The following is a 24,474-nucleotide window of genomic DNA, read 5'->3' on the forward strand; positions in this document are numbered from 1 at the left end:
CCCTGCCCATAGCCTTTAGGGACCAGCTCTCGGGTGTAGACTAGGATACAGGCTCCTCACTGTGCTGAGCAGGGTCCTCCCAGCCTGACCCCACCGCCCCCTCCCAGTCTCCTGCCTCCGCCTCCTCACATTTCAGCCATGAAGACCCAAAACTTAAAATATTTTTTAAGTACCTGAGAAAGTAAAACAGCAGTAAAGGAGTTTGTGCACGCGCGTGTGCTCAGTCACTTAGTTGTGTCCGACCCTCTGCGACCCCGTGGACTGCGGCCCAGCAGGCTCCTCTGTCCATGGCTTCTCCAGGCAACAGTGCTGGCGTGGGCTGCCGTTTCCTCCTCTCGGGGATCTTCCCGAGCCAGGGATCACTCCTGCGCCTCTTGTGTCTCCTGCACTGGCAGGCAGATTCACGTTGCTTATGAATGCTTTCAGGTTTCTGGTTCATAGTTAGTATGATTGCTTTTGTCAGTGTCAAGATTAAACAGCATATTATATATATCACTCTGAGGAGCTTCATCATGCTTTTTATTGTTAGTTTTTAAAAAATCCTTTAAATTGTCTCCAGTCTCAGAAGGTTACAACTTTTTGCAACGTCCCTTAAATGATTTCACAACAGTTTATAAGGCAGTCTTGCAGAGACAGAAAGTCCCAGCGATGAACAGACGCGTGAGTGGCAGGTGTTAGCGGTGGGGGCACTGTGACCGCAGAGCCAGCCTGAGGGGCTTTGGGGTGATAGACTGTCTGTGTCCTGATTGTGATGATGTTACATGAATACAGACGTGTTAAAATCCATGGAACTGTACCCCTGCAGAGTCAAAATGTACTACATGACTCTTGAAAACATAGATTTTTTTCACGGAAAAGGCATATTTTTATGACAAAGGCAAAGGGTTCATGATTTCCAGAGGTGATGATGAGGGACATTTCCTGGAATAGTTTCCATGTATTTAAGGGATAAAAAAGAAAACTTGAGAGAAATTTTGTTGTTTTCTAGGATAGCAGAGAAACCACAGTGAATCCAAAGATGCTCCTTTTTCTCTTGAGGTCTGCCTAGCCTTCACAGATGGATTGTAGATGTTCTGTTCTTAGAGGGTGGCTTTTTTGTTGCCCAGATTGATTTTTTTCCATTTTTCCCGCCAGACAAAACAAATTGGAGGAAGCCCTCTTATTCTCTGGGCAGTTCACAGACGCCCTGCAGGCCCTCATTGACTGGCTCTACAGGGTTGAGCCCCAGCTGGCCGAGGACCAGCCTGTCCATGGAGACATCGATCTGGTGATGAATCTGATCGATAATCACAAGGTATTATTATCTGGGATGTGTTATTTTATCTTGTCTGATTATTCTGAATATAGAGGGAACAGTAATTACTTCATTGAGCCTTTTAAGATCTAGAGACTATGTGTCATGCTGCGTCATAGTCTGTAATATTGAAATATGTATGGCTTTGAGCAGAATCAGGAAGTCAGCTTTAAAAGTCATGCAGGAAAATTGCTTTAGTATAAGTGAAATACTTTGGTTTTACATTTCCACATCTGAAACCTTGCTAGAATTTGGGAAGTGATTTCATTGTCTGCCCCTTTAAAGCATATTTTAAGAATGTGTCTTTCTTAAGAAAGAAATCTTAAGAAAGATTAAAGAATTGAAGATTAAAGAATCTTTCTTTAATGCATTTAAGTAATTGTGTGATGCAATTTAAAATCACGCATGCGGTGACCTGGAACTAGGTCGTGGCTGAAATCCTAGGTTTGTGACGTGAGCTGCGTCACAGATCTGCGTCTCTTTTCAGAAGCCCTGTTAGCCTTGCCCCTGGACCTGTAGCAGTTTATGAGACAACTGCATGTGCCGTCAGGGATTTGAGTACTACTTTAAGAAAATTGGAGTTGGTTTCCTTGCCATCTCCTGATCTGTATGTTAAACGGTTGTACAAGTCAGAGGTGATATTTGAGACTCTCAGTGATACTGAGTAGTGAGGTCTGCAATTATGATCAAATGCTGTTAAAACTTAAAGAAACTTGAAAACAACATGAGGCCTGGTACTGATGTAGGGTTGTTAGGCGTATATACAGTTATGATACTCCACTTGCATTCATATGTAGTTCTCTATAATTTTGCACTTCAGAAACTTTATTTAATTTTAAATGTTCTCTTTGCACCTTCCTGGTTATGCTATCTTGATCTTACCTGTTAGTTTTAAAATAACTGGTGTTTTGCATGTTTATTTGCTTTTTTCTCATTCCATGATCACATTATATTAATAGAAGGGAATTTGTTAGGTTTGAAGATGAACAGGAATTAAGAGAATAGAGCATCAATCAGGTCTACAAACAGGTTAAAAGCTTTAAATTAATGTTGCTTTGCCTATACTGAGACAAATGTTTTGTGGGTGATTAATGCAGTCTTTCCCATCCCCTGGCACTCATTCAGTGAGGAATGAATAATGTAATGTTACTTTGTACATAAATGCCGTTTTTATAAGCTCACTGTCTAAATATTTACTCCCCTAGGCACTTGCCAGGTTTTTTATATACTAAAGGTCAACAAGAATGAATTAATCATTCAGCATTAGTAATGCAATTGAAAGGCTCAATAAGAAGTTAACGAATGCAGAGTGCATTGGAAGGTCTATTCAGAACCCTTTTGCTGCTCCTATCACAAATGGAAGCACCAGACACTGTACCTTGGATGTGTGTGTGTGTGTGTGTGTGTGTGTGTGTGTGTGTTTACGGGTGCGCCTCATTTAACACTGTCAGTGTGAAGTCAGCAAAGAACTCATCACATTGTTTTTGGATTATTTTCAACAGGCTCGCTTTTGTGAATGATCCAAGTATCAGACTAGAAACTCATAGATAAGCGTCAAAGGGATAAAATGTGCTTGGTAGTGTTCGTTTGTGATGACTTTTTAGAAAAATAAGTTGATTTTAGTTTATAAAGGAAGTTGGTTATTTTAAAGATGTGGTTGCATACAGTCTCTTAGGGTCAGAAACGGGTTCATTCTGTGGCCAAAGAAGTCATTTTAACCCCTGGAAAATCAGAGTTCACCAAAACTGGGTAAGGAGCCAAGCTTCTAAAATCTGTCCTTACGGGTTAGTGTCCAGGATGCTGTGAAAGATAAGACAGAGGATTGTTAGAGAGAAAAAAGGCCGCGTGCCAGCCCCTGCGGGGCTCCCTGCCGTTGTCCTCGAGTCAGCCTCTGAGGCGCGTTTGCTGGTGGAGAGGAGTCTGGTGGCCAGCACATGGGGATGGAGTCCGGAGCAGCGGGAACACCTCACAAAGAATCTCAGACAGTCTGACACTGTTTGTTTTCTGGAGTTGGTTCTTGGCCTCACCATGTGACGCACTTTGGGATCTTAGTTCCCCAACCAGGGATCAAACCCTCGCCCCTGCAGTGAAAGCCCAAAGTCTTAGCCACTGGACTGCCAGGGAAGGACTGAATTTGATGCATTAATGCATGGGATTGAAATAAAGAGGGTGGCCACCAGTGTTTAAGTCCAGTATATCATTTAAAAAGAAACATTCATTCACTCAGGAAAGCATTACAAGGTTGATGAAGTTGATGTAAGCCCAGACTTGACAGTGCCCTCATAGGAATGGCGTGACTTGGCTTATTTTCTGAAGTTCTGCAGAAAACCCGAGTCTTTAAACCCTAGGTGTTGGAGAGCCATACATGATGTTAGGTGCACACGCCTGTTTCATATAGTATGTACTACTCTTTGGGCTTGACAATCGAAAGTTCATTTTCACAAACTTGGTCCCAGGTCTTCCAGAAGGAGCTGGGGAAGAGGACCAGCAGCGTGCAGGCGCTGAAGCGCTCGGCCCGGGAGCTCATAGAGGGCAGCCAGGACGACTCCTCCTGGGTCAGGGTCCAGATGCAGGAACTGAGTACACGCTGGGAGACCGTGTGCGCCCTGTCCATCTCCAAGCAGAGCCGCCTCGAGGCTGCCCTGCGCCAGGTAAAGTCTGCACTCACCCCGCCAGCGGTGTCGACAGGCTCTGCGCTAAGCACCACACACCCCCTTGTCTCGGCTGGGATGCTCGAGGGAGGAAGTGCTTAGAGCATCCTTCCATACCTTCTCCCACCTACCGTCTCCTCTTCAAAGGATTTCACTGACTCACAGAGTGAGGTTTCCTAATCTTCCCATAAAACTGCTGGTGGAGCCTTTTTTCAGCAAAAATGTTAAGATGGGCTGCCTTTCTCCTCAAATGAGATGGTTAAAATGGTGAACTGTCCTTCCTACAGGCGTTTCCAGCAGATTTTCCTACATTTGTAAAATGCAGCACCCTGTGTCTTTCTCTTTTTCCTGGGAATTGTGGATATAATGAATCAGTTTAAATGTAGGAGAAGAAGACTTGACTCTACTAACGAGTGTATTTGGTAATCTCTTTCTGCACACGTGCTCCCTTAGGCAGAGGAGTTTCACTCCGTGGTCCATGCTCTCCTGGAGTGGCTGGCAGAAGCCGAGCAGACGCTGCGTTTCCACGGTGTTCTCCCAGACGACGAGGATGCTCTCCGGACTCTCATCGACCAGCATAAAGTGAGTTACGTGAATGCTCAGTAAAAAAATAAGTGAGAAAGCCAGCCAAAATAGAGAAAATGAATTCATGATTGCAAATACCAGCTGCGTGAGTATCTTCCTTTCTGAGAAGTAGTGCAAGATCTGGTACGTTTTTAGAATTTATCTGGTATGTCCTCACACAGCTACCCATGTGGATGTGTGCCTGTCTTATTATGCCTTCTTCATAGAAGGCGGCTCTTTTAAGACTAGTTACTCAGAGGAGATCCTCCTACTGCATGGATGGGAATGTAAGTTGGTGCAGCCACTATGGAGAACAGTGTGAAGGTACTCATAAAACTGAAAACAGAGCCACCATATGATCCAGAAACCCTGCTCCTGGGCATATATCCAGATAAAAGTGTAATTCAAAAAGACGCATGCACCCCTATGTTCATAGCAGCACTGTCCACAATAGCCAGGGCATGGAAGCAAACTAAATGTCCGCTGGCAAACGAATGGATAAAGATGATGTGTATAAATATACACACAGTGGAATGTCACTCAGCCATAAAGAAGAAGGAAATAATGCCATTATGCAGGAACATGGATGGACCTAGAAGTTACCATACTCAATGAAATCAGACAAAGACAAATATCACTTATGTGTGAAATCTAAAATATGACACAAATGAACTTACCTACAAAACAGTCTCGTGGACATAGAGAACAGGCTTGTGGTTTCCATGGAGAAGGCGGAGCTGGGGAGGGATGGATTGGACGTTTACAGGATGGATAAACCACAGGGTCCTGTTGTACAGTGCAGGGAAACATATTCAGCATCCTGGGATAATCCACAATGGAAAAGAATGTAGAAATATATGTGTGTGTGGTTGAGTCACTTTGCTGCACAGCAGAAATTAACACCACATTGTAAATCAAGTATACGTCATATAAAAAAAATTAAAAAATAAAGCTAGTCACTCTTGTTTTTCTGTCTCCAGGAAGCACATTTTTTCTAGGAGGCTATTTGGCTCCTGAGCAAAATTTTGTTGCACTTAGATACACATTTCAAAGGTGAAATGTCCTTACTGAGCAGGATAACATTTATAAAATTATGCCATTAGAATTGTAAATTAATAATTTTTACCTTTGTAAGTAAGACAAGTAATTTAATAACTGGTCTTAGAATTTTACTTTTAAGCCTCTGCAAATTCTGTTTTTAATCAAGAGCTACTTTAAATTATTTTGCAAAGTAACATATTGCAAATTATAGATTAAATGGTTTATGTAAGTAGATATACTATTAAATAATTAACCAAATAAAATTCTGACCAGATTTTTCTTGTGACAATACATAGGACTCACAAAACCCTTATGAGAGTGGTCCAGAGAGATCTTCAACAGATTATTGTTTAACCTTTGACTCTCAAAATCAGGAATTTGCGATGCTAATAGTGTTATATTTTTCTCCCTGGTATATAGTATTCATTAAATGTCTTAAAATTAAGTATCTTGAGGGTTTTTTCTGTTTTTTAATTGAAGTGTAATTGATTTACAGTGTTGTATTTTATATATAAATATGTACATTGTATAATTTACACACACACATACATGCAGTCTTTTTTATATTCTTTTGCATTATGGGTCATCCCAGGATACTGAATGTAATTCCCTGCACTATACGATAGGACCTTGCTGTTTTCATCTCATATATATATAAAAGCTTGCCTCTGCTGACCTCAACTTCCCACTCCATCCCTCACCCAGCCCCTTTCCTCTTGGCACCCACAAGTCTGTTCTGTGTCTGTGAGTTTGTTTCCGTTTCATAAATAAGTTCATTTGTGTCATAGTTGAGGTTCCAGATGTAAGTGGTATGGTATTTGTCTTTCTCTGACTTCTCTTAGCATGATCCTCTCTGGGTCCATCCGTGTCACTGCAGAGGGCATGGTTTCATTCTTTCTCTGGCGGAGTGATGTTGCATTGAATATATGTGCCACATCTGTTTTATCCATCCATCTGTCGATGGATATCTAGGTGGTTTCCTTATCTCGGTTATTGTGAATAATGCTGCTGTGAACACAGGGGTTCGTGTATCTTTTGAATTAGAGTTTTGTCTGGATGTACTCCCAGGAGTACGATTGCTGGATCATATGGTGATTCTGTTTTTAGTTTCTGAAGAACTTCCATGCTGTTCACCATAGTGGCTACTAGCTTACATTCCCCCCAAGAGTGTGGGAAGGTTCCCTTTCCCCACACCCTTTCTAGCATTTGTCATTTGTAGACTTTTTGATAATGGCCATTCTGACAGTGTGAGGTGGTTCCTCGTTGTAGTTTTAATTTGCCTTTCTCTCATAATTAGTGATGTTTGAATATCTTTTCATGTGCCTGTTGCCTATTTCAATGTAATGATAGTATTAATGTCAGCATTTCCTGTAAATTATAAAGGACCTTTTTAGTAACCACTGAGTAACCTTGTGTTTGTTGGAAACACATCATTAATTCCAGTGTAGAATGGATGAGATCATGTACGGTGACTTCTTATTTTAGTCACTATACTCACACTCTCAGTGACGGTTTGCCTACGCTATAGCAATGACATATTGCCTTGTTATTCATAGAAGGGATGTGAACTTGTGTAACCTTATCTGGAGGAAAGAAATGCTGCATGCACTTTTTCAAGTTGAAGCTAGACTGTATAAGTAGGAAGATGACATCACGTTTGCTATCCTTTTTTGACTCAGTTCAGTATTTTGAAAATCTGCTTTGCGTTACTGTGTGCTGACCGTCGGCTGCGCTGGGCTCCGCTGACGTGCTGGGGTGTGGGTGTCAGAGTGTCTCCTGAAGCCCCGGGTGCATATCCGCCCTGCAGAACGACGCCCCGTGTGGTGTCAACCACTTTCAGAGCGGGCCGGGAATCCCCTGAAACACGGGAGGCAGGCAGCCGGGCTGGGGTGGTGGTTTTAACAGCAGATTCCTTTTAAATATTTTTAAGTTAGCTTACAATTACATGCAGTGTTATAAATGTAATAATATTTTACAGTGATACTGTTCTTTCTTTTCCATTTCCTTTGTTTCCCTTCACATATTCACCAATAGAAGGCAAACAGAATACTTAATTTTTTAGACTGGAGCCCTCTCGGTAGAATCCAGTTTCTAAATTGACAAGGTTTCCCACAAGCCACCGAAGCAGCGCTCAGATGGGCCTGGAGGAGCCCAGGACACTGTGTTGGCTGGCTCGCTCCTGGTCCACACTCTTCCATGGGGCCCGGTTTGCAGTGTGGGAGTGGTTAAACGTGCATGATCGGGTCAGCTCCCCTCTGGAAAGGCACAGCTGCTTTTAACCTCTGGTTTTCTCTCTTCCTAGTAAAGTTTGTTTTCTTTCACCTTTAAGTGAAAATTAAAATATTTTTAAAGTAGGTCCTGATGGGTCATTAAAGCCTGTGAGTCTCTTTCTGTTTTGTAAATAAGTTCATTTGTTTATGGTTACCAAGGGAAAGGGTGGGTGGAAGGATATATTAGGAGTTTCAGGTTAGCATGTGCACACTCCTGTATATAAAGGAGGTGCTCAACAAGGACCCCCAGTCCAGGGAACTCCGCGCAGTCCTCTGTAGCAACTTTTATGGGAAAGAAAATGTGAAGAAGAATGGATACGTGTATATATAGAACTGAATCATTTTACTGTGCATCTGAATCTAGTACAGCACTGTGAGTCACCTGTGCCCCAGTATAAACTAAAAGTCACAGTAGATCATGTTAGCGGAGTGACTGAGCCCTGACTCCCCCAGCATCTATTCAGCCACAGAGACACAGAATTGAATAAGACACTCTTGATCTTGTGCACCTTAACATCTAGTAGCCGTGCATGTAAATGGATTGTTTTATCTGAGCAAAACGCCAGCATAGGAGGCATCAGACTGCCACTCTGGAGGTTAGGAAGGAAAGGTCACTAGACATGCACGCCTGTCATTTGAGATGACCCCCTGGTCACCGGGCGTGGGTCACGCTGGTGCTGTCCACCCCCTCCCACTCTGGTCAGGGCAGGAATTGTTCTTGGTGTGGGGTCCAGATAGATCAGAGGGGGTCAGTGGGTGTTTGAAATTCGGTGCAGGATTCGGGAGGCATGTCACATATTTCAGGGCCAAGATTCTCATCCTTCAGCCCCACTTTCAGAGATCTGTGATCCATGAATCTACGGGTACAGTTCTGATGGCCGAAAGTAAAGCAAGTGAGATGCTTGTAAGCAGGTTGGTTTGACAGCCTCCAGACCTGTTGAGGCTTGTGCATCCTGCCGAAGCTGAGGATGGCTCTCTTTACCGGCCTTTGGGACCGGCCCTGTCAGACCGCTTGCTGCAGCCCCACGGGCCTGCTTCCCGCCTGGGTGCAGGGCTTCTCTCCTGCAGCCCAGGCCTTCCCGGTTCCCGGCCAGCCCGCTCTCTTCCTTGGCACTTTTTGGACACGCATTCCTGTCATTCCTGGCGCAGTGAACGCTGCTTTAAACACTAACCTCCTTGTCTTATTTGCTAGAACATTATTTTTTCTTTCAATTCATATTCCTTCTGTCTCTGGTTTAGGCCCTGTCCCAATTCCCCTCTCTGTTAATATAATACTTATAATATATGCAAATTTAGGAGTTTTTTTTTTCTTTTTTTTTATAATTGTAAAGCACAAGACAGTATCCTGCACTTAGATTTTGAGAGTGGGTTAGAAGATGCTTTTTCTGATTTCTGTTCCTTCCCTCTCTCAGTTCCTCATGGCGAATGATTTCCAGCTGTGAATAAATCAATTTAAGTTCTTGCTTGCTGGTTTAACTCTAAGAGTCCAGTGGGCGCCACCTGAGTTTTGGTTTCAGCCTGCGTGCCTTTGTTTCTGCCGCAGGAGTTCATGAAGAGACTGGAGGAGAAGCGCGCCGCCCTCAACAAGGCCACCAGCATGGGGGATGCCATCCTGGCCATCTGCCACCCTGACTCCATCACCACCATCAAGCACTGGATAACCATCATCCGGGCCAGATTCGAGGAGGTGAGTGTGCCATGGGCCATGCGTAGGGAAGCGGGAGCTGTGGGAGTCAGGGTGAGGGGCTGTGCACACTTGGGCAATTGATGATGCCTTTAAGGCTGGGGGAACCTGGAGGCTTGCATTCTTTCTGAGACCATTCCTCTGGGTATTACCTACCTCTGCCACCCACTTTTCTTGAAGAAGTTACAGGCATTATGCAGCTGTGTCCCTTAAACATGAAAAGGCAAATAATTGGTTCACTGTAGAACGTTCTTTCCAATTCCACATCATATCTGCTGAATAGGTTTTTCAGAGCCATCTATGCTTATAGAAAGAATTGCACACACACGTGAATTCATTTTGTATTTAAGATCTTAGCTATTTTTATTTCTACCCTGCGCTCTGTGGAGTTGGCATGCATGATCCTTCAGGGGATGCCAGTTTGAACTTAAATTTGAAGGTGAAGGGACGCCTGGGTGATTGATGGCCTTCTTCCCTTCTGAGGGCGACCAGTGTTGTAAAGGGTTCCCGTATACTCCACCAGCTGGGTCTCGGGACCACTGATGGAATCTTGAAAAACTGGAAGAGTTACGGGTCTAGCCGAGGGTGATCCTGATACACGTTTAAATTTTGTGTATTTAACACCCGTGAAATCATGCCCTAAGATGGAAGGGAGTGGGAGCAAGGTCTGTTTGTCCATCAGGTGCTGGCCTGGGCCAAGCAGCACCAGCAGAGATTGGCCGGCGCCCTGGCCGGGCTCATCGCAAAGCAGGAGCTGCTGGAAGCCCTGCTGGCCTGGCTGCAGTGGGCCGAAACCACGCTGAGCGACAGGGACAAGGAGGTCATCCCCCAGGAGATCGAAGAGGTGAAAGCCCTCATCGCGGAGCACCAGGTAAGAGACGTCACCCCAGCCCGCCCTCTCGGACCTTCTCAGGAGAAGGCCGTGTGCTCATGTTCGCTTCCTTAGCCCCTCCCCACTGTGTCTGACTCCTCCCCGGCCCTGGAGCTTCTCTCGCTTTGCTGGGGTCTCCTGCCCTTTTCGGATGCTCTTTCCTCTTGGCCCCATCAGGGCACCCCCCTCGGATGGGCTCTCCCCCCGGCCACCCCCTGCTCCCTTGGCGGGCGGCTCTCCCTGCGTTTTGTCCCCAGGTCCGCCCCTCCCCTCCTGCACCCCCATAGCCATCTCACCTTTCTTGTTCACTGGTCCATGTTTGCATCTTCTACTGTCTGCTCTCAGCATCTCACAAGAAGCCCTCCAATCCTTCAGACACATCTCATCTCAGTGGGAACATACGGTCTCACTCAAAAAAGGTTCGGAAGTGATGGGCATCACGCTGACCTGCTGTTTGCTCATTCATTTCTTTAATGTGCATTTATGGGGATCACTGAGTGTCAGATTACTTTGCTAAACCATTAACAGCGTGATCGTATTTTAATAGAGGTATAAGATTTCAGTGCCTGTGAGGCCCTGAAGCATCTCTGGCATCTGCAGTGTTAAAGTGATCAGTGTTCTCCAGGGTGATGGACATTCTGCAAACGTGCTTCTTCACTTTTCTCACTTTTGTCTGCTTCCTCCTTTTCCCATCATTTTTACCAGTCTCTGCCTTTGCCACCAATTTCGTATACAGGGATGCATGATCAATCATGATCATAAGCCCAAGAAGATGAGACAAATGGCAAGAGAGCCAAACCTTTTAAGTATAAACTTGAACCCAGAGGGCCCTCACTGGTAGAACCCATTTATTGTTAGGGATATTTGAGATGTTTCCACATTTAATGTGAATGCTTTCTGTCACTGTATATCAAAGACATCTTAAACATTTTGGATATATCCGTGAGATGTGTCCCTAGATAGCCCCGCTGACTCGCTGCCGGGCACACAGGTACTCACTTTGAGATTCTTCAGGGGGAGCGGGACGCTTGGTCCCGGCCGGTCACAGACAGGGTGTGTTCGTCATCCGCTGCTCCCGGCGTGGTCTTCAAGCGAGAACAAATCGCTTTTGAAACACTGTCCTTACTAACCTGTAACACTTTGTAGTCTTTAGAAGTAAGTAAATGCTGTATGTTAAGGTGGTTAGATTTTTTTCCCCCTAGGTAAAACATGCTATTTTATTCTTTTTTTCAGAAATTGTAGTGTGGTCCTTTTATTCTCTCTTTTTTTAGTTCATTTCTAAAGGTAGCGTTCACTGACAGGCTTGTATTTGGTTGGTGTCACTGCTTTCTTTCAGACCTTCATGGAGGAGATGACCAGGAAGCAGCCCGACGTGGACAGAGTCACCAAGACCTACAAGCGGAGGGCGGCAGACCCCTCCTCCTTGCAGTCCCACATCCCGGTTCTGGACAAGGGACGCGCAGGACGTAAGCGGGGCCATTTCCTTAAAACAAGGATGCCGATACACGAAAGTTAACTTCCTTTTATTTTGAGTTACGGTTTGACATTTTGGAGGCATAGGTGATTCTACATGAGCTCTCAATAGCAAAAGGTTTTCTTGAAAGAAAACATGGGCTAAGTATTATAGCAACTATTTAAAAATAAAGAAAAAGGTAAATCCAGGTCTCTGTATGTAACCTTATTTGCTTGAAATGTATCTTTAAGATTAGCCAGAAGAAATTAGAAAGATTTGCAACAAGAACAGAAATCATCAACTCCTTTGAAATGACTCATTCTGCTTCTAATATGTAAATAACCTTCAAGAGGAGTGGAATAGGAATAGGAATGACCGTGACCTAACTGTTCACTAGTAACCAGTAATCTGATTGATTTTGCTCATGGTCATATGACTTCAGGCTCTATTTACTGGCTTCCCAGCCTGTCTTGACCCCAAAAAATGACATTAAATTCAATAATAGCTTGGATAAAGATTTAGAAGAAGCACAATTTATACCAATTTGTGATTTTCTGAGCAGTATCTTAGTAAAACAGAAAGAAAAAATGGTTTGGGGTCTGCCATGGTAAGAAAGTGGTTATGGACTCCGCCCGCAGAGTGCTCGGTTGTTGTGTGGTCCACCCCCCTCCCCGCCCCACCAGCTGGATCATGCAGCCTTGGACCTGTTACCTAAACGCTTTCTGAACCTCACTTTTCTCATCTGTAAAAGGGGAGGATTGTAGCCTCCTTGGACTGTGGTGAGGATTTAGTTTAACTACTATGTGTGAAGTGTTCAGCGTACTTCCTTTCCTGGACTGTTGTTAAATGCTCATTAAATAGTAGCTATTGATATCTCTGTACAGCCCCGTGGGGGTTAGGAAATCTAGGCAAATCTCAGCCTGGACACTGCCTTCCTATGTAGAAGCTGAGGCCAGTGATGTGTTTTTCCAGCTCACGCTGAGATTTAGTTAGATGAGGAAACTGTGACATTATGGAAGCCTGTAAACGATAGAAAGAAGGAGGAAGCTTGAGGAGGGTGGTAAGTTGGACGTGAGATAGTGTTCAGGGGGCTGTCTCTGCAGGAAAGGGGCCTGGAGGAATCGGGCTGTCTCACACCTGGTGGTCGGTTTGGGGTCTGCGGGGGTCTCACTCTGACTGCGGCGCCCCGGTACCACCTGCCCGCACCTGCCGTCATCGTAGGCTCAGCCGCTTAGACAGCCAGGCTTCTGGAGCTGAGTCACAGACGGCAGTGCCCTGAGGAGGTCACCAGGAGGAAGAAGGCAGGGTGCTTCTTTGTCCCTCAAGTGGCCCAGAATTCAGGTTGAAAAGTGTTTGAAGCGCCAGTGTATTGAGAGAGCGTTCCAGTACCTCAGGGCTCCTGTCAAGATACATTAAAACGCCTCCGTCTCTGAACACTCTGTGATCCCTGTTAAGTAAAACGCACTTGGACCCTGATACTGCACTTCACCTCCATCAGAGTTTCTACTCATCACAGTCAGCAGTGAAGTTGGTTCACTCTGAAGGAGGAGCAGGAGAGGTCAGACCTTAACGCCTTCCAAACCCCTGGAGACTTCGCCATCCTAATCAAGTTGTGTTTTAACAGGTAAACGCCTCCCAGCCCCAAGCTTCTATCCCTCTGGATCACAGACGCAAATTGAAACCAAAAATCCCAGGGTCAACTTACTGGTGAGCAAGTGGCAGCAAGTCTGGCTTCTTGCCTTAGAAAGGAGGAGGAAGCTTAACGACGCCTTGGACAGGCTGGAGGAGGTGAGGAGACTCGGGTTCGCCACCATAGTGTCATTTGCCCACATTCACCAGAACACATTGCCAAAGTCTTGATTTTTTTTCAACATTTCTGGTAATCGATAAACTGTTCATGTCAGAGTGCATATTTTATTAACATTTCTAAAATTAATGCTGCAAGTATGAATGTTTTTATGGAGAACAAACCCCTGATAGATGGGCTTTGGATTTAAGGGATCAAAGTAAAAAACAGATACATTGTAACATAATAAGAAGGTGCCGTCTTAGGAGAAGGTCTGGTTTGACATGTTTGTTAGTGGCATCACCTAGCAACTGTAATCATTTATAATGCAAATCTTTTAATTATACATACTCTGATCTGAGGCTCTTAGAGTTTCAGATTCTGGAGTTGGTGAATGTTTAAAAGGTGGGAGTTGAGAGCGCCTGGCGGCGGAGAGCTCAAGGAGTTAAATGGGTCGTGCTGAGCTGGGCCTGCTCCCCAGGGGCACAGAGCTATGTCCTCATGGGTCATAGCACCTTTGTGCCTTTGCTGTTACCAAAAAATTTTCATTTGACATTTTGAGTTTTGTTCCTTCTATTAAGTAAAGAACAGAACAGTGGCAGTAATGAAAATAAACTTTATAGGATAAGCATTGAGGCCCCCTTTACAAGATGATGTCTCTCTTGGAAAGAACACTGTGTGTGTGTTGTCTAGATGATCATTAAAAATAGCGCTAATCATGTTGTATCAGATAAAATTTTTGTTATCTAGAGCAGCAGTCTCCAACCTTTTTGGCACCAGGGATCAATTTCGTGGAAGAGAGTTTTTCCACAGACTGGGGTGGAGATTGGTTTCAGAATGATTCAAGCACGTTACATTTATTGTGCTCTTGATTTCTATTATTATTGCATAAGTTCTACCTTAGCTCATCAAGCAGTAGATCCCAGAGACTGGGGACCCTTGAATCTAGAGGATCATTAAAAATAATGGCAATTCATATTCTATAAGATACAATTTTTTTTCTAGAGGACCATTAAAAATAATGTTAATATCATATAAAATTTTCGTTGTCTAGAGGATCATTAAGAATCACACTCATGTTGTATAAGATGTAATTTGAGCACAGTAGTCACTCAGCAAAATGCCTATTGCCCTTTTCAGCTTAGAGAATTTGCCAACTTTGACTTTGATGTCTGGCGCAAAAAGTACATGCGCTGGATGAACCACAAGAAATCTCGAGTGATGGACTTTTTCAGGAGGATCGATAAAGATCAGGATGGGAAAATAACCCGACAAGAGTTTATTGACGGAATCCTTTCCTCAAGTAAGTCCCAAGTGAGGTAGCCAGAATAAATGTAGTTTTTTAAGAAAATGAGCACAGTTTAAGTTTTGGAGCCAGGAATCTTGTGTTACTAATAAAGCATCACCTTTAAATTTGGCTTTGAAATCATTGCCCTCAAAAAAACAAACAAAAAAAACTGTTCTTGGTTAAAATGTATGGCTTTGGAGGCAGGCACACTTACTAATTGTGTCAACCACAGATAATCTGGCAGTGGGTAATCAGGTTAATAATTCTTAATTCTTAGACTGTATTGCCTGGCATAAAATGGGCAGTCAGTAAATGCAGGGCAGTCCCTCTTTTTTGTTGTTCACATTCTAATCTAATATTGTCATTAGTAGGAAATTACAAGGCTATAAAAATTCTTAAAAGTATGTGCCCCCTTCGTTGATAGATTAGTTTGATCCTGTGTTTGTGATTTCTCTGGCAGAGGTTACCAGAAACCATTCTCAAAGTAAATTTCACATAAATTATTCCATAAGTGGTACTTGAACCATATGAAATTTGCTAATCTTAAATAGTTTTTAGCCTAGAGAAATAGCCACTAAATAAGATTCAAATAGTAAATAAGGGTAAATTTAGGCCACATGTATAGTGGTTGTGCTTATGTTATATAAGTCAGTTTTTTTTTCATTTTAGAGATTTTATTATATTTGATCATTCTGATCATTTAACTGGCCACACTGCAATTCAGATGTACAACCAAGAATGTCTCGAGGCAGAATTAACAAGTTAATGCTACTTACTGTTTTTTAAGACTTAAATCTTTGGGGGGACGTCCCTGGGGGTTCATTGGTTAAAACTCTGCACTTCCACTGCAGGGGTCGTGGATTCAGTTCCTTGGTCAGGCAGCTAAGACCCTCCAAACGAGCCACACAAGGAGGCAAAAACAAAAACAAAAAAACCCACACAAATCTTTTTGGTAAAATTTTATTATAAGTGGCAGGTCTTATCAACGTTCATTTGGAGTGGAGTATACTGAGAATATCCTAATTATTACTTGTTATTTGGAATCTAAACAAAAAGTCAGAGTCACAGAAACGACAGGAAAGTGTTTGGCTGGGAGGTGGGGGAGAGGCTGGTACAAGGGTACAAATTTCCAGATATAAAATTAATAAGGCCGGAAGATCTAATGTATGACTATGGTTATATATATATATATATATAATATGTTTGGTTATATATGTATAACATATTCTTATATACATATATATATAACACACACATATACACATATATATTTATGTCACATGGTGACTATGATTGAAAACATGTATAGATTGGAATTTGCTGAAAGAGTAAAATTTACTCTTAGCAAAAAAAAAGTGCAAAAGATAAATGTTAAGTGATGGATGTGTTAATTAGATGAGAGGAATCCCTCCACAGTGTACATATATCACATTATTATGGTTTCATCTTAAATACCTTGCAGTTTCATTTGTCAGTGATCCCTCAATAGTGCTACTTAAACTATTGTTTTGAAACTGTTCAGAGTTCCCTACCAGCCGCCTGGAGATGAGTGCGGTTGCAGACATCTTCGACAGAGATGGAGACGGGTACATCGACTACTATGAATTTGTGGCTGCCCTTCACCCAAATAAGGATGCATACAAACCCGTCACTGATGCCGACAAAATCGAAGATGAGGTACTTCTTGCTCTTGTACTGCATGCAGCAGTCACCTCGTGTCCCGCCCGGATACCCTGCACAATTGATGCTTCTGCTTTATTTCCACATTTCGTTGTTGCATAACGGTTTTAAGGGTGCCACGATGTGATATTAACCTTAGAGTGACTATTTTATCATTGCTTCTGGCAGGTGACAAGGCAGGTAGCTAAGTGCAAATGTGCGAAACGATTCCAGGTTGAGCAGATTGGAGACAACAAATACAGGGTGAGTTTCCAAAACAGCCGCGAGGTCCACTTAAAGGACGAGTGGAATGTGATCTGTATTGCTTCCCAGGAGTGCTAATGACTTATTTTTACCATCTGTCAAAGGGTACTGGTATGTGAAATTCCAGGTTTTGTAACTTTAAGTGATACAAAGATAGCTTGTTATATATTAGGACATATCTTTGACATGTACAAGATGTCCGTTCAAGGAGAAAAATATTCACAGGAAAACACATCTTGTATATTTAGGTTGCTTCATATTACTTCATAATCTATTTTATTATGATCAGAGGTAAGTTGTCATACTTTCAGTAACAAAACTATTCCAAGCCAGGAAGCGAGCGAAGTTAAAATGTTGACTTGTTTTTATAGATGTGAGAAAAGGCAGTGTTGTCCTCTGATGCAGACATTTTAAAAAAATTTAAATCTCAATTACTCAGTACACCTTCTTTCAAAACAGTTACTTGAAAGCACTTGTGACTTAGTCACACTTTCTCTATCATTTTTTTTCCCTCTTTTTTTGGAACATCTCTTATTTGTAGTAGCTAGATAGGAAATGTGCTGGGTTTCCCTCCTATAGTCTGTTACTTAGAAATGAAACAGTATTCATTTTGTTTTTGTATTTCCGCATTGAAAAATATTCATCTATTATTGGGCTGGCCAAAAAGTTTGTTCACGTTTTTCCGTACGATGGCACGGGAAAACCCAAATGAACTTTTTAGCCAACCCAGTAGACGTTTAAATTCTTACCTTAAGTTTGAAACCCAAAGCTTTCCAAAAAACTTGCATAGAAAATTTTCTGATTATTTGGTTTGAAGTTGGGAAAAATGGGTTACCTGCACATCTCTAAACTAGATACTATATCCAGAATCCCAAAGTGTGAGAGAGAGAGTGAGAGTGTGTGTGTGTTTTCTGGAGTCATATGAAAAGTTTCCTATTGAACTAATTGTGTCTTTCTTCCATTTTTCATTTTTTTTTTCTCAGTTCTTCCTGGGAAATCAGGTATAAACCAGTGGAATGTATTCTCAAGTTCCGAATGGTTTTTTTTTTTTTTTTTTAACTTTAATTCATAGTCATTAAAGCTTGCCCTGGCCAATCTTCCCCATGCTGTCCCCCTAGCTACTACATTGTCGGTTGGCGTGGTGTTTCTGTCAACGCTGCAAGCGTCCTTGATCCAGGACGCCGTTTTGCTTTGTGTCTCTGAGGAGATTACCTTCAAGCAAACCAGATAATCAGCTGTGGTTTGGCTAGGCACGGTGTGGCAAGTGCGTTTTCAGTCCTGTCTCTGGTGATCCCGCTCCCGCCTGCCATATGCAGCTCCTCCTTGCAGCAGACTTGACTGTTCAGCCTCTGGGCGGCCTTGCTGGCGCTGGGCCGCGAGGAGGAGGTGGCTCTGAGCAGGGCGGTGGGAATGGGGCCAGCCTCTGGCAGTGACCCGGGAAGACAGCTCAGCGCGGGCAGCACGGCACTCGGCCTCGGGAATGGTTTTCTCCAGAGCAGCCGTCATCCGTGTGCCCTGGTTCATCGAGTTAGGGCTTTGCATCCCGAGGAGAAAGTCGTTCTGCCGGTCTTAAATGATACGAATCCCTGTGAGGAACTGTCTCTCTTGTGACTTGCACGAAATCCTAGCCATACTTTAGGCCATTTTGACCTCAGGTTTAAGTCAGAATAGACTGGCCAAGATCAGAATTTTAGAACTAAAGACAAGAGAAATCATATTTTGATTTAAACAAGGAGATTTTTTTTTTTTTTTTACTTTGTGCTTTTGAAAACAATCGTGCTATTTGTAATACCTGACCATTTGTGTATGCTGTTGCTTCAGTAGTGTCTGACTCTATGCCACCTCGTAGACGACAGCCCACCAGGCTCCTCTGTCTAGGGGATTCTCCCGGCAAGAATACGGGAGTGGATTGCCATCCCCTCCTCCAGAGTATCTGACCATATCTATAGATATTACTCTGCTCCTCAGTTTCTAAGTCGGATTAAATCTTAAGTTTCATATTACCAAGTATCATTGACTGCAAGGAAATTATTTTTTCAAATAAAATTTTTAAGTCATTTTGAATAGATGGTTTGAAACCTTCCATTAGTTTGCATAAGAAGTTACTTTCCCTTTCTGGTTATTTTCTAAGTTAGTAATTGTGACAGCATCTTTTACTTTTGGAAAGGATGAAATGACCCAAAAGGTTTAAGTCACTGAAAATACGAACAGCAACATTATGTATTTTTTCTTTCAATTTAGCTGTTGAAAAAATCAGGGAAATTCTAAAGACAATGGTACCTGTGAGAATGCCATCTCAAAATTTAAACTTATTCATATTTATTATGATGGAAATAAATTGAAATATCATCTCTATAAAATAAATATTTTACGTTGTTTATATGTGATATATATATTTATCTATATCCTTAAAGCTTGTTTTCAACGTAATCTTGGACCAAAAGTGTATGGTCTGATTATCTGGTTCCCTTAAGGGTAATTTTCTTTGAATCCCCTCCTTCCCTTTGCTTATTAGCAGCACCAAATTTTTTCTAACAAATTAAATATGTATTTTGATTTTTAAATTTTAATTTACAATTCACGAGCAGGTTCAATTACAGGAGAGTTGAAATCTCAAGGCTTAAAAACCATTTTAGAAAAAGCAATGTAAAAAGGTTTGCTGTGACTGTCTGAGTCCCACTGGTACATTTTACATGCTTTCTGGCTCCTTCTGAGTTTCAGGGTCTGGGATGGTTGGCTTTGTTCTAGTGTTCCCTTCCTGAAACTCAGCGTTAAAATTTATGAAAAGCAACAAATTGTTGCTGCTTCAAGTTTTTCTATTTATCTTTCAGGAGCTCAGACAAATAGTCACAATTGTATGTTCCCTGCCATAAAAAGAAGCTCTTTATGTCAACTTGACTGTTGATTTTGCTATGGTATCTGCCAGGTTGGCGACCGTGAAATTCAGTCTGGTCGTTTTTGTAAGTTGGTCATGAGCTTGTTATAAATGATTTAAGGGTAGAAAATCATTTCTCCTGGGCTTTCATAGTAAATAAACCTTATGATCAGAAACTACCTGCAGCCTAGGTGTGTATTCAAGAGTTGAAGAAGTTGTAGCATATCTGAGTGATCGGAGATCCACTGAGAGAGCAGGAAAAGCCAAGCGCTTCTCAGTGTCAGCAACTTTGATGCATACAGCTTTAAAGAAAGCCTTTTAGATTTGAAAGCTGTATCATTCCTCATGTGTCAGTGTCTGTCCAAATATGACAGTAATCTAAAATGGCATGTTAATCCAGCCTTTACAAGTTAGCCTACCAGATAATTAGTGATGCAGAAATTTTATTTAACTGTGAAATTTTCATTAGTCATGATCATTTACTGTCTCTTTCTCTAAGTCAGAACTGCTTAGAGAAAGCAGATGAGTTTATGAAGATTTCTGCCACAGATTTCCAACAGCTTTAGGTGTAAGAGGAAGTTTTCCTGAAGAATCAGAGTTTATTAAATTTTCTTTAGGATCGTGTTGCCTCCTGGAAGCAACAGGAGACGGATCAGTGCTTATTTTCATGACTGTGTTTAATCTCTAGAAACATTTTGCAATTACTTCCTTACTAATGTTGTTTCTGTCATAAGAGAGAAAAATCATTTTTAGAAGAAAGCTTCAGGATTACACGTGATAACCTTCATCATCTTTTTTCACACTGTTTCCTCTGGGCTAAATCAGCATGCAGCCGTCTAACGCAGATCATGACAAACCCTGTCTGAGATTTTACTAATCGCTGCGAACTAAGCAGGAAGTTAGAGTTGGTCGCTTATAGCAGATCGCACTTCCTGCCGTGGTTGAGACTTGCCCTGGACATTAGAGGGTCTTCTCTCTCCCTCCCCCAGTTTGGAGACTCGCAGCAGCTCCGGCTCGTCCGAATCCTGCGCAGCACCGTGATGGTTCGCGTTGGAGGTGGATGGATGGCACTCGACGAGTTCCTGGTGAAGAACGACCCTTGCCGGGGTAAGGAGGCGCTTACCGACAGGGTAGTAGCCCTGTGCAAGTCTGTCCATCTTGTGTTATTTTCCAGCATCAGAGCCATACTGGGGTGTACACCCGAAACTCACAATATTGTTAATCAACTCCAATATATAAAGTAAAACGCTTTTTAAAAGTTAGCTAAAAATAACTTACTGAGGCTTATTTTGGTCATATGTTATTGGGTTGGCTAAAAAGTTCGCTTGGGTTGCCCATAAGACATTATGGAAAAACCCAAACGAACATCTTAGCGAGCCCAATACGACAGTGAATGTTCACATTGATCTGTCAGCCTGAAGTTCCCAAAGAACTTGGGGCAGTCATGTAAACTGTGTTCCTCTCTCTTTCCCCCCCCCCCCCCCCACTTCTCCTGGATAACTAGGAGACTGGGAGATGGCAAACACTAGAATGTATTTTTCTGTATGAGACACGCCCCCATCTGCAGTTTTCAAAATGAGCAATTCTGCCAGCCAAGGACAGGATTTCTTCTGTCATTGAAAAGCAAAGTAAGAGGAGAGAAAATTGAGTGATGAAGATTGAAGATACTGTACAGAAGAAGTTTGAAAGCGAAAAGTTTTTCTGAAATTAGGGAGAGGTGAGGAAGGCAGTATTGAAAAACTTTTAAAATAATAAGCTCCTGAAGTGACTCTGAATTTTGAAGTTCTAGATCAGCGCCCTAAGAACGTGCACACACGCTGCACCGTAGCTCTCAGGTTCAGGCAGCCAGTCTGCCGGCCTCCCTGCTAGGCCACCACGGGTGATTGCACCTAAAGGAGTGAAGTAAAAGCAGAGGTGCCCTTTTGTTTTGTATTTTGGAAGCAGTGCAGCCTAAGGTAGTACAGCTCCATTTATGAAACAAGGGAGAAGGCAGAGTGCTCTGTGTGGTTGCCTGAGAAAGGCAAAGCCCGGGGCAGAGTCTTCCAGGTGCGTTTTTCCTCCCGAGTCAGCCTGTGCCTGCTTCTCTTCTTCTAAACCATGCACTAAAGGCCCGACCTGAGCGACCTTGGCGTAGTCAACCACTGTGCTGTTTCTTCTTCTGCTAACAGTTCTCTTGAATGTGATTGGTATCCTGTGTCATTTCTTCTAGTTCATCATCATGGGAGTAAAATGTTACGCTCGGAATCAAACTCTTCAATCACTACTACTCAGCCTACTATAGGTTGGCGACCCCTCTCTTTGCCTCTCCCCTCTGACCTCTCCACTTTCCTCCTTGACATTCTTGCTTTCGTCGTTTGTTTTCAAATAACGCGCTTCATCAGTCACGTATGGCTTAACTCACATCCAACTGAGCTGGTGCTTCCAAATTGAAACTCGACATTGGACGCCATTCCAGTGTTGCAGACGCAGGGGTTGTGTCCGCGATCACACAGGCCAACGCCCTGCACGCGAGGTTCTGGCGGCACCTCTTGCGCATGCACATGTGTTGGTCTGAGTGTTGAATCACGGATGACCCCCCAGATCCTGCAGTCTGGCGTATGTTATTTGCATGTTGTAAAACCAGGTTTTTAAGGCATAAAATAAAAATACCAGCCGCCTTCTTGAAAGTCAAAAACCCGAAAGTTTATGTGTTGTCATCATGATTAATAACCCATCTCTCATTCTGTATAACTGTTCAATTAATCCTGATGGTGCAATATTGGTCTCAATCTCCTGACCTTAGTAGTGCCTACAAAAGCCACAGTCCCTGCCTCCCTGGTCCCCTTGGGGTGGGGATGGCATAGGGAAACACTGCAGGCATCAGTAGCGGGTGGATTAACAGTATTTGAGCATGAGCTTGTCATTTTCATGCTGACTCTCTCTTTAATAGTGGTTCCTCTTGCTGGTGTCTAGTGTTAGAATAAATACACTTTTATTTTTTTCTTCCCCCAACTTACTTGTATCCAAAAGGAATGCATTGTAAAGGAATGCATTTGACTTTTTGTGATGCTGAGTTGGAGTTGGCATGGCAAAAAGGTGTTCTTGCAATCCTCCACGTGGTCTGTGGTGCCGGTGGCGATCTCCCCCTCACATGACTGAACCCCTCTTTTTTTTTTTCCCCTTCCTCTCCTGTGTGTGCGCCTTGTCGCGTGTTCCACCATCCAGCTAAAGGAAGGACGAACATGGAACTGCGGGAGAAGTTCATCTTGGCAGATGGAGCCACTCAGGGCATGGCTGCCTTCCGGCCGCGGGGCCGGAGGTCCAGGCCCTCGTCCCGGGCGGCCTCGCCCAACCGGTCCACGTCCGTGTCCAGCCAGGCCGGCCAGGCCGCCTCCCCGCAAGTCCCCGCCAGCAGCACACCCAAGGTAGGACACTTTTTCTCCTCCTCCACACTCCCCGTCCAGAGCAGCAGTCCCCGCCTCTGGGATCTAATGTCCGATGTTCTGTGGTGAAGCTGCTGTAATAACAAATAGGAATAAAGTACGCAGTTCATGCAATGCTCTTGAATCATCCCCAAACCAGTCCCTGGTGCCAGACTGCTGGTTGGGGAGTGCTCTGCTAGAGTATGCTTTCCAATGTTTGGGGTTCCTGGAATTTGCAGGACCAGCTTTCTCCAGATGTGTCCCTTATCACAATATGGAAGATGCAGGATTAAATATATATGTGTGTGTGTGTGTGTGTGTGTGTGTGTGTGTATATATTTTGTGTGTGTGTGTGCCTTTGCCTTTATGGCCCATATAGAGACAATCTGTTCGGAGACTTTGATACCTTTTAGACTGGTGTTTCTTTTTAAAGCTTCATTCATGTTTTTGGTGTGTATAATTTGCCGTCAGACCTTTCCGTTTGTTTTTAATGATGATCATTCTTACTGCAAAATGAGTGGCCGTGACTCTCTTTCCACGGCTTTGCCTTTTATCTGCCGTCCTTCACGTTTGATTTGCCATTGTTCCATGCAGATTCTCCATCCTTTAACACGCAATTACGGTAAACCCTGGTTGACAAACAGCAAGGTGTCAACTCCCTGTAAACCAGCTGAGTGCCCTGACTTTCCCGTGTCATCTCCAGAGGTATCGTAAGGCCCCAGAGTCCAGCCTAACAGCTGCCTTTAACTGAAACAATCTCCTACTAATCCTGCCTCACCTTGATAACTGCACTGTTGATAATACTGTGTCTTTTTGAAGACTTCTGTGTGATAAGTCTCAACCCAGCACTTCCAGGCAGACACGAGAGTAAGGGGTCAACAGAAAAGACGGCTTGTAGCTGCTTAACCTTGCCACCACTGCGGGCTCTTGACCTCTTTTGCTTTTTGTTCTTTTGCTCATCCTTAATTTTGCTTTTCTCCCCTGGGAGAGTGAAGTACAGGAGATATACCCAGACCTGAGTCCAGCTTCTTTTCAAGCTGATGGTATCCTTCTGCTTCTAGACAGAATTTCAGCAAGAAATACTGTAATCCTTTTTAGGAGAGAGTGAAAGGCAGTGTCATTTGCAAGAGAATCACTTAAAAGAATGTGGATTGAGTTTTCTCTCTGGGCAAGGTCCTTCTGACTGTCTGGTATGTTTATTTCTGTCCAAGAACACTGGGTGGTTGAGACAGAAGCCTTTTAGTCATCAGTGCAGGGGGTCAGGGGCTCAGGCAGGCACAGAATTATCTCTCATGCTCAAAAGGTTTGTATCTTTGTTAGATTTAGTGATTTTTAGTAAGTGTGCTCTTTTTTAAATTCATGCTCTATGGGGA

General features: G+C 43.2%; 1 protein-coding gene across 15 annotated transcripts in view; it reads left to right on the forward strand.

Moving 5' to 3' along the window:
- DST (dystonin) overlaps nt 1-24,474 on the forward strand; it is a 516,002-nt gene that overhangs the window by 486,885 nt on the left and 4,643 nt on the right. For 7 of the 15 annotated variants that reach the window (XM_065912745.1, XM_065912754.1, XM_065912750.1 and 4 more), the window contains 15 exons: nt 1,135-1,294; nt 3,751-3,945; nt 4,399-4,527; nt 9,364-9,507; nt 10,187-10,375; nt 11,712-11,841; nt 13,453-13,616; nt 14,755-14,917; nt 16,425-16,579; nt 16,751-16,825; nt 17,809-17,826; nt 20,690-20,807; nt 21,910-21,981; nt 22,905-23,104; nt 23,696-23,806. In XM_065912745.1, the coding sequence (XP_065768817.1) occupies nt 1,135-1,294; nt 3,751-3,945; nt 4,399-4,527; nt 9,364-9,507; nt 10,187-10,375; nt 11,712-11,841; nt 13,453-13,616; nt 14,755-14,917; nt 16,425-16,579; nt 16,751-16,825; nt 17,809-17,826; nt 20,690-20,807; nt 21,910-21,981; nt 22,905-23,104; nt 23,696-23,806 (2,023 nt within the window). The remainder of the gene's footprint in view (nt 1-1,134; nt 1,295-3,750; nt 3,946-4,398; nt 4,528-9,363; nt 9,508-10,186; nt 10,376-11,711; nt 11,842-13,452; nt 13,617-14,754; nt 14,918-16,424; nt 16,580-16,750; nt 16,826-17,808; nt 17,827-20,689; nt 20,808-21,909; nt 21,982-22,904; nt 23,105-23,695; nt 23,807-24,474) is intronic. The other 8 variants (XM_065912747.1, XM_065912756.1, XM_065912758.1 and 5 more) reach the window with 4 other exon arrangements.

This window comes from Muntiacus reevesi, chromosome 20 (genome assembly GCF_963930625.1).
Source record: "Muntiacus reevesi chromosome 20, mMunRee1.1, whole genome shotgun sequence".
NCBI lineage: Eukaryota > Metazoa > Chordata > Mammalia > Artiodactyla > Cervidae > Muntiacus > Muntiacus reevesi.